General features: G+C 40.2%; 1 protein-coding gene across 1 annotated transcript in view; it reads left to right on the forward strand.

The window, feature by feature from the left end:
- Positions 1 to 3507, forward strand: part of LOC138052940 (alkaline phosphatase-like) — a 13798-nt gene extending 10291 nt beyond the window's left edge. Inside the window, exons 7-8 of the mRNA XM_068899543.1 lie at positions 1 to 222; positions 2763 to 3507. The exon at positions 1 to 222 is cut by the window's left edge and continues 57 nt beyond it. Coding sequence (XP_068755644.1) covers positions 1 to 222; positions 2763 to 2989 — 449 coding nt within the window. The 3' untranslated portion in view covers positions 2990 to 3507. The remainder of the gene's footprint in view (positions 223 to 2762) is intronic.
- Positions 3508 to 17459: the final 13952 nt, after the last annotated feature.

Here is a 17459-nt window from a genome sequence, read left to right on the forward strand (position 1 = left end):
CGAAGCGTGGGAACCCTGTGTTTGGTTTGATAAGGGAAGTCGACAGTGAGCTTGCGTTGGATCTGAACGACAAACCATACACTACCCTCGGCTACGCGGACGGACCGGGCGGTTTAAACGGATCACGACCAGACATTACCAATGTTAATACCACTGACAAGGATTATTTACAACATGCAACTGTTTTACTCGAATATGAAAGTCACGGATCCGAGGATGTTGGTAAGAATGTGAACTGAGTCTTAATTACATTTGTCAGGAGCTCGTCAAGTGGAACTTCTACCTCCCGTACTTGGTCCAGGAGTCAACCGTTTCTCGAGTAGATATATTTATAGAACGCCTCCCTTGGGAGATTCAGCACGGCCACTTTTGTAAAAGCCCATCAAAACAGAGCTGTCTCAGCGCCAAGGGAATTATGTTACTTTTCGCGAGAAGAACCAGTTCATAAAAATAAATTTACTCGGGAAAGTGTTGACTCAAGGAATTAGGGAAGATAGAAGCTCCGTTGAAGAGGTCCCTGGTTATGTTCACTTTTACACTGCAGGTCTGTAGCCAGGAAAAAATTATGACTGAGGCAATGCCCATGGTTAGATTCTTTACGTTGGCATTTTAGCTGTTTATGATAAATACATTTTAAAGACAACACTGGAATCACGCTTTATTTTTAAAAATCACAAAAAAATGACTGAGGCAAGTGCCTCGGTTTAACTTCTACGGGCTACGGTCCTGCTCTGGTGAAAACGCTAAATACCAATAGCCCACTTTCGATATATTAAAATTCAGTCCTAAACAAAAGACATCATCTAGAGGCTCGGGGAATAAACTCATACAAATCCTCATATTTATTCCCAGTATTTCTCATATTGTTTAGTGTAACTATAGAATGGAGGAGAGCCGGCTCCCTATTTATCCTTTCAAATCTCTTCTAAATTACACCAACCTGTGTTTTTACTTGTTAAGCAATACCACTCAGTTTTGTTTAAAATTCCATAAAATCGTTGCTGCTATTACCGATTAAAGCCCAACAAATGCGGCGAGTATGGCAAAAACATTTTTTTCTACTTCTCTCGATGGTCTAAGAAATGAAGTGTAAATGCGCTTTCATCACGTTTTAGGTCATTTAAACGTCTTTTAGTTTCTCCTATGTACTGTAGTTTAGTTTCGCAAGTTATGTGGGAATTAATGGAGCGTGATTCGCCAGTAGAGAAGAATGTGTAGTTGGTTAGTCCATGGAAAATGTAAGGACAGGTAGCGCAGTTTTTGCCACAGCGAAAAGAACCGGAGGGAAGTGCGGAATTAGAATGAGTTACATTAGCGGACAGTTTAGCTGTTACCAGCAGGTCTCGAAGGTTAGGGGAGCGCCTGAAAGCCACAACAGGTAGATGTAGGAAAGCATTTTTGCAGCGGTCAGAGGAAAGAAGTAGATTGTAGTGTTTTTTTTTTTTACGTTGAAGATGGAAGGAAGTGATGGATTATAGGTCGTTATGAAAGGTGTGTGTTCAGGTTAGTTTATTTGTTTAGGTTGTAGGGTATGTATGCGGGGAATGCCTGCGGCGCGTTGTATTTGTTTACGACAGGGCAATTGATCCCAACGGTCTTAATATCCTAGAAGAAACGTTTTAAATTTCAATTTATTATTTACAGTCACTTTCGTTATTTTTCCGTTACTTGTAGTATTTGTAATCAAATTTGTTGTAACTACCATATTTTATCTCATTTTTCCAGTATTACGTCAACATCCATTTACCATATATATGTACATAGAAGCAATCCAATGCAAACTCTCATTGTACCTGAAGAAGGCTGGTTTGGCCAGCCGAAAGCCATAGTACACCACTAAAATCAAATCTACGTCGTATCGGCTCTTGCTCAAAATGATTAGCTTCTCAACTAAAAAAGCTGACCGAGATTGCGCGATTTTTTTCATGCATAACATTCACGTTTCCAACCTTAACTGTGTGAACAACACCGTGCATACGGAACCCGCTCCCGCAGATGCGCGCGGCAATCAAAACTGTGCTATCCTCCTGTCAATCCTTTGCCCTTTCAGCGAAAACCGTGCATTTCTGTGCGTAAACGACGTTGTTGTCTATCTACCCTGTGGAAAGGACACCACCAAAGTCTTTTTTTTTTTTCAAAGTTAACGCAAATAAATACATTATCAATACAGTTTTGACGTCTTCTTACACTTGATTCAAAAATACCAGACTGAATTCGTCTTAAAATAGTTAGAAAAAGCACAAATAACAGTCAAAACACAATAGCTGACGTTCGAGTTGCAGCTCGCTGGCAACCCAGTTTTGGCACCAAAGCTTGATGACGAGAAAGTTGCCACAAAATCTTTTAAATGGGTTTTGGCCCTTTACAGTAAAGCTACGTCACGCGTGACCAGTAGTTTTGAAATTGGAACTGGGTATTCAAATCTGCGTGCCATTTTTGAACCTTGCTCTCGAGATTCCCGAAATGATTGATGTGAAGCCAGATAGCACACTGTCACTTTTTCCCGCTCGCTGAATTCTGATTGGTAAATTCCAATTACAGTAGCTTTCGCCGTATGCACGGCAATAAAAGTTATAACCTGACACACCTCATATGCGATTTCTGTATGTGAATTATTTTTGTATTTTCGATTCCTTAAGGATTAAAGCCTTGTTCGACCTTCTCCTTATACTTTTACTCTGTGGTTCGTCACAGATTGTTTGATTGTTATATATTAAGGCCGATTTATCTTAACTAGAATTTTGGACCGCTTTGATTTTCAGGGATATTCGCGGAGGGGCCTGGTGCCTACTTGTTCCATGGCGTAGTGGAACAGCAGTATGTGTTTCATGTGATGGATTACTCCTTGTGTTTGAGTAAAAGCAAGCAAAAATCATGCGAGAGACACGTGACCAGAGGAGGCAGTCCCAGTACCAAGAGTGACGCTATTACTCTGGTCGTCCCTTCACTATATGTTGTACTGATGACAGCAGCATTGATTTTCTTCTAACGCTCATTTTTGTAAATTAATTAGGCAAAACCAGAAGTTCATAAGCCACAAGTGTCGAAGTCTCTTATTTGGCCTTGGTCCTACAGTTTACGGTATTATCTAAATTTCCCTAAATTTAGATAATACCGGGTCCCACCAAATATTGGCCAATCAGAGTGTGCCTGATGACCGCAACGCCTCTGATTGGTCTGCAATCAAGTAGCCGCATGAGGAATTGCACGTGCTAAATGCAAAATCGCGGGCGGAACGCGATGCCGTTACCGTTTCTGTTCCCGCAAATATTTAGCAGTAGCCGTTCTAAAAATAGACAATACCGCAAAGTGATGGGCCTCAATCCATCGCATAATCTCGTACCCAGATCTCCCAATGTCATACGAAAGGGAGATCTGGTAAAGTTCGATTTCGAGCATGCTCAGTGCCTGCGAGGCCCGAAATACGGGCTTTTCTATCACTGCGCATGTTCGTACTCTCTGTTGTGATTTTGGGTGATTTTGCGGAATAAACATGGATTTCGAGAGTATTCTTGAAGAGATTCTTTTGGGTAGAGGACAAGGAAACTTAAAGTTAAGCCGAAACAGAAAGAAGGGCTACGGGCGATTGTTTTTGAACGGTCGAGATTGTTTAATTGTCGGAGCCGCTGCAGAATCACTGAAACGAGTGCTTAGGCTTAATCAACAAACGAGTGCTATTTTAATTTCTTCACACGATCTCGTGCAAAGTGTAGTTAGCCAGACCGTAAATTGAAAGCTAAAAATATTAAAGAGGGTTTAGGCCTAATCACTGAAACGAACGCTGAGGCTTAATCAGTAAACGAGTGCTATTTTCTTCACACAATCTCGTGAAAAGTGTAGTTAACCAAACCGTAAATTGAAAGCGAAAATGTTAGAGTGCTCAGACCTAATCACTGCAACGAGCGCTATCCTCTTGACACGATCTCGTGAAAAAAGTAATTAATCTAATCGTAAAATTCAAAATTGATCACTACTTAATTCGCAAGTCACGCTTTAAGAACGAGAAATACTGTTTTGAATAAATTACATACTGTAACTTGAATTTATTAGTTTTGCGTACCTCGTACCAAGCTACGCTGAACTTTATTCGAGTGGCAGGGTACGTGGGGCTTTCGTCGGTACCATTTACACAAACGTCGCAAATTTTTAAAATGATTTTCCTCAACTGTAAAGCTTTTTCGGCGTCGGAAAAAACAAAACTTTCCTCCGCACAACTGGCATTTATTCAAAACAACGCATGAGCTTGCGAAAACCAAACCTTCACTAAGTGCCCCGCGAAATAAGCCAATCGGAGCGTAGATTGCACTGCCGCAACCTTTTTTTAGTAGCCAATGAAAAATGGTGTACTGTCGAACTTTACCAGATCTCACATTTCCAATGACAGAGTGAGATCTGGGTACGAGATTACCCATCGCAGATCGAGACTTTTGGGTTACAAACTTCTGGAAAAACATAACTCCAGACGTTCTTAGAACACAGCACACTTTCGTAATCATTTTGTTGTTTTGCTGTTTAGAACCAAATATTTTTTGAAGGTATCATGGCTTCGTCCCTTGTGTTATTTTTGTAAATAGTAATCTTAAGTTTCATTTAGCACTGTTTTCTGCTCTCCTTGAGGTGTGGTTACATTTTTTTTCCTTTTTTTCTCGATCTGCCTTGGGATGAATTCATTATATTTTTAAAAGGTCGCGAACTGCATTCGACGAAATGTCTTGCCGGCTATTAATGTCCAAAGCCCGATTTAGATAATGCGCCGATCAACTCGAAACTTCAACTTCGGCGCCCGAAAAAAAAAATGTTTTGAAACCTGACACTTCCTGTTCAATTTTCCCCACCCCACGTAGGCAAAGGTCAAATTCTCCACTCCCCGGGCACAGGAGATAGTCAAATGCCCGGGGTTTGTCCGGAGGGGGGAGGGGGGGGGGGGAGGTGTAGTTTCGATTTGATCAGCGCATAACCTGGATGACTGGAAACTTTGACGTTTTGTTTTCCTTCAGCATAAAATTAACTTATTGAAGGCTTTTTCGACGGGCAAAACTCCGAAACCTTGGTTTGGTAGTTAATCGCGATTAGTGTTAATTGGCTTTTCAACAACTGGTCCCTGATTTCTAGTTCTCATACAGTCATTCGTAGATCTAAATATCACCTCGCGGGGCAATGTGAGGTTAGAAGTTTATTGTGTGAATTTTCTGACATCTTGTTTGACTCAATAAAAGATTCCTTCCTGGAGTAGCCATTCATTTAATTCATATAATTCATATGTAACGACATAGTGATATAAACGGTCTGACAGGTATACATAATCAAGAGGAGAGACAGGATGGGGTTAAATCTCTTCAAAAGACTGTAAATTATACCTTAATGTTACTTATTTTCGCGGTAAGTTAATTTCGCGAAAATGGAGTGCATATTTCGCGGAACTTTAAATTCGCGATTTCGCCACAAAAAATAATTAAAAGGAACTGAATTTCGCGAAAATTGCAAAATTACTGACCTACACTAATTAAATTAACAATCAGTTAGTCTCACACATAAAGGAATGGATTGTTTGACGACTGCACCAAGGATATCCTGGATATCTTACAAGTATTGCACCAAGAAGATGATATTGTTTCAGACGAAGAGAGCTCGCACGCCGCAAACTCAAATGGAGAACACGGACAAGATAATTATGCAGTAAAGTGACGTTGACGTTGATGTAATATATCAAACACGAGAAGGAGTGTTTCATCGGATATCCAAACACCGAAAAGCGAGTTGAAAAACGAGGCCGAAGGCCGAGTTTTTTAACCGATTTCGAGGTGGTTGGATATCTGATGAAACACTCTTTCGAGTGTTTGATATTGCTTCCAAAGGAATCAGTATTTTAAGAGATATTTGGGATCAAAGTTGGCGAAATTTTATGCTAATTGAGACCACATATCCAAACTTCCTTCACGGTAGTGATTTCTTTTGCTTTGGCTTATGAATTATTAATGAGTTTGAGAATAAAGAATTACATATCGGGTATTAAAGATCGCGAGGTTTATTTTCGCGAAAATTAATTTCGCGATTTCTTAAAAGTCGGGAAAATTAAGTCCCTCGAAGTTAAGTACCACAATACGGTATATTGAATTGACTGTGATCCGATCACATATTCAATACCTTTCAAAGGTGAATAAAAGGGCACTAAGTTTGGTTCTGACGCCAAAGAGCTTATATTGCGTCTACATCATTTGAATTCAAATCTGAAATATTTTTTCTTTGAGAATATTGGCCGTTAAAGTAAAGGGAAAGTGGATCATTATCAGCTTCTGCGCAAAGTCCCTTACGAGAATTTAACTAAATAATTATATCAAAAGTGGCCTATGTAACTCTCTTGTCGAAAAAATACATAATCTACATACGGTGGGTAAAGAAATGAATGAGGCGGCATTTACCATAAGCCCTTTAAGAATTTTAAAGGTCTCAAAAGTTGAGCATTTTAGTGACTTTAAAAGTCGAGCATTACAGCGACCTTGAAAGTCAAGCATTTTTGAGACCTTAAAAAACGAGCTTTTTAGTGACCTTAAAAGTCGAGCTTTTTACAGACCTTAAAAGTCGAGCGTATTAGATACCTTAAAAGTCGAGCTTTTTAGAGACCTTAAAAGTCGAGCGTTTTAGAGACCTTACAAATCGAGCTTTTTAGAGACCTTAAAAGTCGAGCTTTTTAGAGACCTTAAAAGTCGAACTTTTAGAGACCTTAAAAGACGATGTTTTTACAGTCACTAAAAGCTCGTTTTTTAAGGTCAGTAAAAAGCTCGATTTTTAAGGTGTGTAAAAAGCTCGACTTTTAATGTCTCTAAAAAGCTCGACTTTTAAGGTCTGTAAAAAGCTCGACTTTTAAGGTCACTACAAAGCTCGTTTTCTAAGGTCTCAAAAATGCTTGACTTTCAAGGTCGCTGTAATGCTCGACTTTTAAAGTCAATAAAATGCTAAACTTTTGAGACCTTTAAAATTCTTAAAGAGCTTATGGTAAATGCCGCCTCATTCATTTCTTTACCCGCCGTATGTAGATTATGTAATTTTTCGACAAGAGAGTTACATAGGCCACTTTTGATATAATTATTTAGTTAAATTCTCGTAGGGGACTTTGCGCAGAGGCTAATAATGATCCAAATGGTCTGTTTTGCCCACAAATAATCGTCAGCCACTACTAATATTAATAAAATGGAAAGAGAAGTGATTCAAAATAATTTCTTTCCGAGATTTGTTCATAATAATGAAGGATTGCATCGTATAGGAATAAAAACACAGTGAATGGACCATTTCCGAGTTGCTGTCTGTCTCGGTTTCGAAGTTAGTCTTGGTGCTTACTGAAAGGGAAATGAGTTTGATTTGCATAATAATACGCAACTCATTTACATTTGAATGGTATGCAGCAACTCGAAAATTGGCTAATTGTGAATATACGTAACTGATTAGAGTGTAATGTGAAGTGCTAGTCTTGTACCCCATATGAACCATGTGAGCGTTAGCCCTACTAATGGAAATGGGCCCACACAACTGACGACAGAGAAAAACTCTGACCAGGGTGGGAAATGAACCCACGACCTTCGGGTTAGATCACCGCTGCTACGTGGGAACTGACGATGTTAAAGTCACGGCAATGAACATGTACAAGTACAAGAAAGGGTTACGTTTTTTACAAGCCTTGGCCGTGTAGCAATTATACTTCAACAGACGGGCCACAAGTTTATTGGCCTGTGGCTATTACGTGCTACCCTGTATAAATAAATTCTTTATAATTTTATTATTATAATAGACTTCTATAACCGATTAGAGTGTAATGTGACCTTGTAGCTCAGTCGGGAGAGCTGCGTTGATCTAACCCGAAGGTCGTGGGTTCAATTCCCACCCTGGTCAGTTTTTCTCTGTCCTTGTGTGGGCCCATTTCCATTAGTAGGGCTAACGCTCACATGGTTCATATGGGGTACAAAACTAGCACTTCACGTTACACTCTAATCAGTAAAGTCTGTTGAAATATAAGTGCTACACACGGCCAAGGCTTGTAATTGTGAATATACACTGGTGAAAATACGTTAATTAAAACCCTTTGACAAAACGTAACTATAGCAACTAATTTACTGCACTTTAGTGTTCAATAAGCCTTTAAAATTACGCTTTTGTTCAGTTGCCTCATTTACTGAAAGGAACCACGTCAGATTTGAAACCCTTAGGGCATCTGTTTTTGTATCTGTGCATTTGTCTAATGTTAAACTCCAATAGCGAAAGCCTTTTCAGATTTATTAAGTATTTTTTACGTTTACAACCAACTTTTGCAACAGCTACATTCTGAAACTCATTATTTACAAAACATGGCGAAACGAGACTTGAAACTTGGGTCCTCACTCCCAAGATTGAAACGTCAGTTCTCCTAACTAATACCATGGATTTCTTTGTTGGGTAGTCATAAGCGTTTGGTGTTATATCAAGATCACACCTGAATTATCTTCATTCTCAATACCTGTCTGACACACGTTTCATTGAAATTGTGAGGAGAATTTACATACTGATCACTCAAGGCAGTCAAAGGGTTAAAGTGAAGATTACGAAAAACAAGCTTTGGGAGATAGTTTGGGGTAATTGTCATGACGCTGTAACTAATGAAAATGAGACAAAAAAGAATTGAATTGGGCCCGGAAAAGGGATTGAGAGAAAAGCGAAATTTTTAAAAAGTTAGAATTTCTTTAACTTCAATGAAACAAATTTAGTAGGAATTAACACTTATTTCAGTTTTCAGTTTCAGTGCTAAGCGGATTTTGATTCTGGAACGGAAAAGTCGGATATCTGTTCTGCAATGAGGAACCTTAGTGAGTAAACTTAGTGAACCTGTCATTTTATCACCGTATTGTTCACATTGTTCTGTCAAGAAAATCTTTAACCTAAAAAACACTCGAAGAGACAAAAGTGACACAAGAGATATCTCGCGGGGCAACTTCCAATTGATCCTTAAACGCGACTGATTCGCAACCCGGGCTATATTTCTTTCAGACTCCACAGGGTGAGGTGATTCTGTGTTTCACAGATTTCAAGTTTACGCCGGTAGACGGTCCTTTTACCCGAATTGACGATCGGTACCTCCCTGTTCGCTAAAAATGAGAGAAGGTAAGTTTCTCAAATTCTTCTTGCTACCGCAGACTGAATGACTCAGACGGGTGGATGAACTTCGGACTAGCGTTCGAACTCTGGCCGGACCAACCCCGAGGGTCTTGAAATAAGTGAGAAGCAGTGTGGGTGCATCGGTGAGAGTGGTCGCTTTCGAGAATTGTGGATCAGGATCGATTCCCGGACTCGGACGCATGGACGTTAGTTGAGTTTATTGGTTCTCAGTCCACTCTTCTATGAAAGTTTTTTTTTTTTGTGTACTCCGGTTTTCCCATTATTTCGTTTGCTTTTTAAATCAAACGAAATGGGAAAAACGGAGTATCCGGAGAAAAACCTCTCGTAGAAGAGTGGAGAACCAATAAAGTCAACCAACGTCTTGATTAAAATCTCCTTTTCTTGATGATCTTATTTGATTTACAATCTCCATGTCTTAGTGAAACATTAGTGCTCGGCCATACAAGCATGAGTTCTTCATAAAGTGAGAAGAAAGACGAAAGAAAGACCCTTGTTGTCACATCTGCAACTGTATAGTTTCACATTTTAGTCATGTGCCAAAGAACCAATATAGTGTTCACAAAGAGTTTGCATACGTAGGGCGTCATTCACTAACCAAACCTGATTTGACCTACTTTTGTGAAGAGGTTTTACGGGGATTATCTCATAGTTCAATTCAAACTAAGGCTGGAAAAAAGCAGCATCAACCCGGAGAAAATGGTACATAGCTCGGCGTTTTTCTTTGCTTTCTGTTTCGAGACCCCCTGCATAAGAACTGACAAGAAAAAAATAGACTGACTACTTCACCCGCAAGCCGTGAGTTCACCAGCCGCGGATATTAGATCTGTTAGTTTGAGCTTGGCCAGATACTTAACGATATTCCTTCTTTTTTTCAGTTTTTCAGGTTTATTTTCTACTGCTGATGTTGATCAATTTCGTATTTCAAGCGTCAATATCAGGTTAATTTAATTGCCGGGAATTTTACAGCCTAAGGATAATCGGAGAGTATCTTCCACTTGTATGTTACCGCGGCTATCGCCGTTAAGTTTGAGATAAAACATGGAAAATCCTCCACAAGCTTTTGTAACATGACTCGGCAGCGATGACGCACTGATGGCTGTTGCCTCAAGAGATTATCTGCCACATAGTTACAAGTAAAGGCTTTAGGCCGAGTGTTATTATATCTCTCGGATAGTACGCTCTCTGTGATTGGCCGAGTTAGCTTGCTTTGTTCTTTGGTACAACCTGCCAATTTTTAAAGTGTGTTTTTGTTACTTGAGCTATAGTAAATCTTTTCTATTAATTTCGTGTGGTACTGTGAGGTTCAGCTTCTTGTTTTTTTTTTTTTTTTTTACAAGTTTTTATTTTTCAGTACAATTAAAATCAGTTTGACCATCGAAAATTTGTAAAAGGTAGGTTTTTGTGAAGTGGAGTGGGCACAACGGGTGATTTTCTCTTGTTCAATTTTTCTTTTTGACAGAAGTTTGCAATAAAACAACTTGGATCAAGAAGGGATGTCGCAAGGATTTGGCGCGAGAAATGGTGTTGCTTTTCAGTGACCGTAACCCAGGATCTGAGATCAGAATTGACTGGAGCCACTGGAGCCGTTATCTTTCCAGGTATTTAACGATCCAGGAACCCTTTGACAAGGAACGGATTAATGAACTACTGACTCTCTAGGTTATTGAGACCGAAGGAGCAGGTGTATCTCAGTCGGTTCAGTAATGCGCAGGCTTTCGGAGTAAGAGGACCCCAGTTCGATCCTCGGTGACTTCAACGTCTGTTTCGACTTTCCTCTGATCCGTGTAGCTATAGCTTTAAATGCTGAGGCGGATCCAGGATTTTTTTTAGGATATACCACTTGTACTAGAAAGCCGCACGTACGCACCCCCTGCACCCTTCCCCTAGATCCGCCCCTGAAACACCCGTAAGCTAGTGGAACACTGACAGCGGGAGGGGCTAAAGGGCGCACTGTCGCCTTCCTTTGATACCAGCCTCGTAGCTGAAGTAACTATCGACGTCAAATAAAATGACTTTACCTCTTCCATTTGCCAATCAAAATTACCAAAAACTTCTTTTTGACTTTTTGAAAAAAACAAAAACAAAATTTCAGACCATAGAACCAAAGAACGCAGCCAAATACAAAAACGAGAGACACGTGGTCCTATGTGGGCGCCAAAAACAGTCTGACAGAAAACAACGTCATGTAAGAATCAACTCAACTTCATCAGTAAGAGTTATCTTGGTGCAAATCCAAGATAACTTTAGTCAATCAACGCTAAGATCGTTCCTAATATTATTTTATTTCAACTGCCTTATGCTGAAAGGCAACTCTGCGTCCTGATAGCCTATATATCTTGTTATTCGTTCATGCTAATCCAAACCAGGTCTGGGCACTGAATGGGTCATCATCTGCAGCAAATTAATTTATAAGAAATGTTCATTTACTGAGAAAGTGTTTGTTATGGTTGTGATATTTCAGATTGGCTTGTCGATGTGCAACGGAAGCTCGACGCCAAAATCTTCAGTGGTTTGCATTACAGTATTATGGCGAATGTTGGTCGAGAAACGGCTCTCTTAGTCTTCTTTTACCAAAGTAAGTGTTACGTGCAAATTCCAGCCTAAAGCTAACTCACTGAGACGTTTTTGAAAGAGTCATTTGGATCACACATGTAAAATTTATTTACTTGTGCGGCGTGTCGTCACGTACAGGTAGCAGATATCGCGAAGAACTGTTTAAAATTGCATTCTTAATTAATGAAATCAGGGATCAAAGATCAAAGACCAAAGATTGTCAAGTTAGAGCGATTTCAATTGAGTGTTGAAAGTAATTAGCGAATTACTTTGGTTTTGCATTACTTCACTCAGTGATTGGCTCAAAGTTCTCGCGCCATTTTTTCAACCAATCAGAAGTGAAACCAAAACTAATCATGGCTCACGCGTGCACTTTTTCCCGCGCTTTGTGTCGGCTACGTGTAATTACTTCGAGTTTTGATTGTCTCAGTCCTTTTTGATTGGCCAAAGTAATTACTTTGGTTTTGGTTTTACGACACTCGATTGAAACTCGCTCTATTCAATGTTGCAAATCATGTTTTCCGCACTGCAGGGTTATTAATAATGACAAGGAAAGGTTACGTTTATACAAACGTTGGCCGTGTAGCACTTATATTTTAAACAGAATTAACTGAAGAGAGTGTAGTGTAACGTGAAGTGCTAGATTTCTATCCCATATGAACCATGTGAGCGTTAGCCCTACTGATGGAACTGGGTCCACTCAAGGACAGAGAAAAAACTCTGACCAGGGTGGGAATTGAACCCACGACCTACGGGTTAGATCTCCGCCGCTCTACCGACTGAGCTACAAGGGCAGACGGGAGCAGACCGTGGGAACTAAAGATGTTAAATTCACGGCAATGCCTGACCTTGTAGCTCAGTCGGTAGGGCGGCGGAGATCTAACCCGAAGGTCGTGGGTTCAATTCCCACCCTAGTCAGAGTTTTTCTCTGTCCTTGTGCGGGCCCAGTTCCATCAGTAGGGCTAACGCTCACATGGTTCATATGGGATAGAAATGTAGCACTTCACGTTACACTACATTCTCATCAGTTAATTCTCTATTAATGATGAACTTGACAAACCAATGATGATGATGACTGTTGTGATTGATCCAAATTTTACTTTATACCACAGTTATCCCATAGATTACCAGTGCAACTGTGTTGGAGAGACGTTCAAATCTTGTCACGAAGAAGATTCTAAATCTGCATGTGTAGGGCGCGCATTCAGAGCTTATTTCTACCAGTTTACGGACCGTCAGCATAATAAATCCCAGTATCAGATACCAGCCCCTAAAAGATACGGTAACTATCACACACTTTGTTTTGATATTGTTTTTGTCTACACGACCAACCTTAACACAAAGTTCAATTTTTTTCCAAAGTTTCAATCCTTTTGGTTTGGAGTTTCTTCCCTAAGCATTTCAGTCCGAAAAAGCATAAAATAAGTTTCTGTTTCTCGTGCTTTAAAAGAGTTGGCGCAAAAGCAATGCGAAGTCATCCAATGTCATGTCACGTCTCATGTCATGTCATTCCCGGGCCCTACCATTTCAGGACATGTTGACTGAGCCACGTCAAATCAGTCTTGTTTTTTCGTCATGCAACATGTTGTGCCCAACTATGTTGCAAGATGTTGCAATGAAATGTTGCGTGCGTTTGGCCAGGCCTTAAGCAAGAACGACAACGACGGTTACGAGAACGCCACAAGACAACAGGTTTAATGAGCACAAACAATAGCTCTGCACGCCCTGATACATTTCTTTGCAGTTGTCGTCTTGACAACGACGTGAAATGATAAAATTTGAGGTTGTGTGGAGGACTCGACCACCTGACAATGACTTTATAATTTTCTCCCTAAATGTCCGCACCGTTCTCACCAGTTTTATTCTTGGAATGTGGACTCATAATTTGCATGCCGAGCGACTAGGAGTAATTACAAAATTATTACAGTAACGGGTGAATAATAGTTTAAGACAAAGTTATCGAAGCCGTTGTCGTCGACCTTGCTTCAGGTCCCTAATGTAACAAGAATGCAACGTTTCGACAATTTCACTTTTGGTAACATAGTGAAACAATTGTCACCTGGTCCTAGTTTCTTCGATTCTCCTACAGCGATACTCACCGTTACGTCAGCTATTCTCCTCAATGAGTCAACCAGAGATCTATTGGCTGTCGAAACCGTCAAAGGATTCTTTTGTTCTGTGGTTGGCAAAATTTAAATAACAAAAGAATAGTTTATAAACGGTGAAGTCTCCTACAGACCAACGATAGAGCATTAGAACTACTGTAGTAATCGCACTTAATGTCCAGGCCCCAGTTGTTCAAACGATGGATAGCGCTATCCACCGGATAAATCACTATCCAGCGGATAAAAACTAGCAAAACCAATTGAGTTATCCAGTGGATAGTGATTTATCGGGTGGATAACGCTGTCCATCGTTTGAACAATTGGGGCCAGAAATGCAACTATAGCCGTAATTAGATGCACGCCCAGTTTTGACATTAAACACGAAGTGTCCCTTTAAGCTGCTAAGCCTTTGTAACCCATTGATGGTTTGCATTTGACGTCACTGCGGCCATGTTGGTGAGCAGTGACAATGCAGCAAAATGTCTCTTGGAAATTTGACTCTATAATTATTATGCAAAACTTGTGAGGCCATTTTCTATTGTTTTGTACACCAACATGGCCGTCTTATCACGTGGACGCAAATCATGAATTTCCAACAATAAGATAAGGGTAAAGTTCAGCGCCATCTTTAGCTATTCTTACTTGAGGAGAAGCATTTGGAGGACACTTTGCGATTTATAGTTTTGTATTCCGAGACTCGAATCATGTTGAAGTTGGGGAAAAGAACAAGGGGACACTTCGTGTCGCGTACTGAAGTCTGCGTGTATCGAATTACTCCTGCAAAGGAGCACTCGGATTTAGTTTTAAATGCGTTCAACGAAGGAGAACGCATCCTAAACGTGCCAGTCCCGCGGGATGTTCTTAGGGTATCGATCGTAGCACCATACGATTTCAGCGTTTGGACGCCATTTTGGACGTGTGATACTGTGCGGCTTGCCCAAGGAAAAAAAGGATTCCCGTTTGTCCACCGAAGTTAAGTCCTGTTGGATGCGGTTAATACCTGGATGCGTGACCGACTGGTATTAAATACCCCGTACTGTACACTTTTAGGGGGTCACGCTGCTTGGTCATCCAGCAAGAAAATCTATTGATATCCCACAAAAAATTGTTAGCAAGAAGATAATAATAATAATAATAATAATAATAATAATAATAATAATAATAATAATAACAATAATAGTGTGACACCCTATTACTGATCTAATAATAGAAAACACAGCACAACGCTTTTCCACAAAATATACAGCTACTTTCAAATATGCCTTATCGATGACAAAACAGGAACCCGAACACAGTTCACTAATCCTTGATTACTGCTGGTTTCATTTTATATCTTCTCAGCAACAACAAAGTCAAAAATTAATATTGGATTTGACCAGGTGCTGGGGGTAGGACACGAAACCCTATTTTAAATTGCTTGTGAATCCCTTTCCTCTCTAGGGTGCCAGAAAGCTGCTGATATCGCTGTTGTCATTGATGTATCTGGCAGTGTCACGCAAGCGAACTTCAACAAAGTGATTCAATTCTTGAAGCTTTTTGTTGATCGCTTTGACTTTCCAGACAGTGCTACCAGGCAAGTACCAACTGATTGTTTTCTATGAGGGTCAGTGTAAGGCCCGTTCTTCAAACTCAACTGAGACTGTTAAATAATCTATTGATAGACATGTTAAATGTAGTTCCAAACATCATTTGCAGACATTGTAAACTGTTAATTGGGCACAAAAAACATTCCGATATATCTGTTCCAGCGATAAGAAGACGTCGTGTATGTTAAATGTCATGAAGTGTCTCTTAACTCCTCAACTCCTCACTGCTCAACTTGAAATGTTTCGAAGCGGAAGGCAACAAACGTCACAAAATGTTCCTCTAACCCCCTTTCTTCATTAAAAACAGACAAGAATAAACCGTAATCTTATCCTAATAATAACCGCAAAGCTACTCTTAGGCCCATAATTTTAAAAAAGGTAGCTGACGTTGAGAAACTTTGTGGTGTCTTGCATATAGCGAGTGCCTCAAATCACGCTTCATTTCTGTCTGGTGCTTTGTGTCCAACTTAGGTTCGCTTTGATCAGATATGACCACAGTGTGTTTATTGACCTCACGTTGGAAGATTCTGTCCTGTATTCTCTGCCCGGCCTTAAAAATAAAATCGACGAGCTAAAATACACCGGAGGATCGACGTTTACTGACGTGGCTTTAAAAGAAGTGAGGGGCAAGATCTTTAACGGAGCACCCAGGCATGGAGTTGCAAGAACCTGCATTGTTATCACAGATGGAAAATCACACGGAGGAGCTGAGAAAGTCAAACAGCCATCAAATGACTTGAGGGTATGGTATCACAATAGCCACCATTTGGTAACAGATGAACCAAATCCCGCGCTGTGATTGGCTACCTGAGCGGGCAAGATGGAGCTATATTGCCCGCTCGGGATTTCTCGCTTGCATGGTCCCAAAAGATCAAAGATCATGTTTTTTTGGTGTTTTATCCCACATGATAAATATTTTATTGACCAAGCTTGTTCGGTCAAGATGGCTGGATATTGTTGCTCGACTTCTTCTCGGTCCATAAGCACGCAAAGAAAAAACTTGGCCAATATTCAGCCATATTGACTTCACGCTTGGTCATTAAGCCATATACATTTGAAGTGCGGGTTACAGACGAAAGCGTGATAGAGGTGATCCTCGCTCTTTTCTGAACAATTGAAAGTGCCTATCACCTCAACACACTTTTCCACTTTATTTATTCTCCGAAATCGTCCCAAATACATCGTGTTATTTTTGGAACCTTTTGATTAAAATTTCACTTTTTTATTGGCTTTGAAAGACGGGAAAAGTGGTCATACTTTGATCCATAACCAAGCAATTAATAGGTATGAGTTCAATACCATGTTGACGTCACAGACTGCTTTGCATTGAAACAGCGATGCAACTTAATTTGTGACGTTAAAAAGTGTGGAACCCATTCCCCTTCATTGCTCGGTTTTGGATCAAGGTATGACCATTTTTTCCTATCTTTCAACGGCAATAAAAAAGTGAAATTTCAATCGAGAGGTTCTAAAAACGACACGATGTATTTTGGACGATATCGGTAAATAAATAAAGTGGAGAAGTGTGTTGAGGTAATAAGTACTTTAAGCAATTGTTTCTTCCAGACACCTAAACAATAGCCCATTTCCGAGTTGCTACATGTCTCAGTTTCAAAGCGAGTCCTGGTGCTCAACCATTCAAATGGAAATGAGTTGCGTATTCTTATGCAAATCAAACTCATTTCCCTTACAATAGTTGAGCACCAAGACTCACTTCGAAACCGAGACAAACAGCAACTCGGAAGTGGCCCATTCAAGCGGCTTCGACGCCGGGGATTCGAACCCACGACTCCCGCGATACCAACGCAATGCTCCACTAGCTGAGCTAGGAAAACACACTGTTAGGAACAGGTCAATTTGTTGGGCCCGCTTGTTTCCGTGAAAGGACTGATGAATAAATGAAGTGCGGGTTATAGCATCCCGTTAGTATCTGTAAGAGACAATTGCCTAAATTATCCAGAAAAATGCGAAGATCACTTTTCTCTTTGGTCAATGACCATCATCTAAAAATGTCAGTTTTCAGCGATTTGAGCTATTGCAGCTGTTAGTGACTAAACCCGTTTAAAATGAAAAC

Source organism: Montipora capricornis, chromosome 6 (assembly GCF_036669925.1).
Source record: "Montipora capricornis isolate CH-2021 chromosome 6, ASM3666992v2, whole genome shotgun sequence".
NCBI lineage: Eukaryota > Metazoa > Cnidaria > Anthozoa > Scleractinia > Acroporidae > Montipora > Montipora capricornis.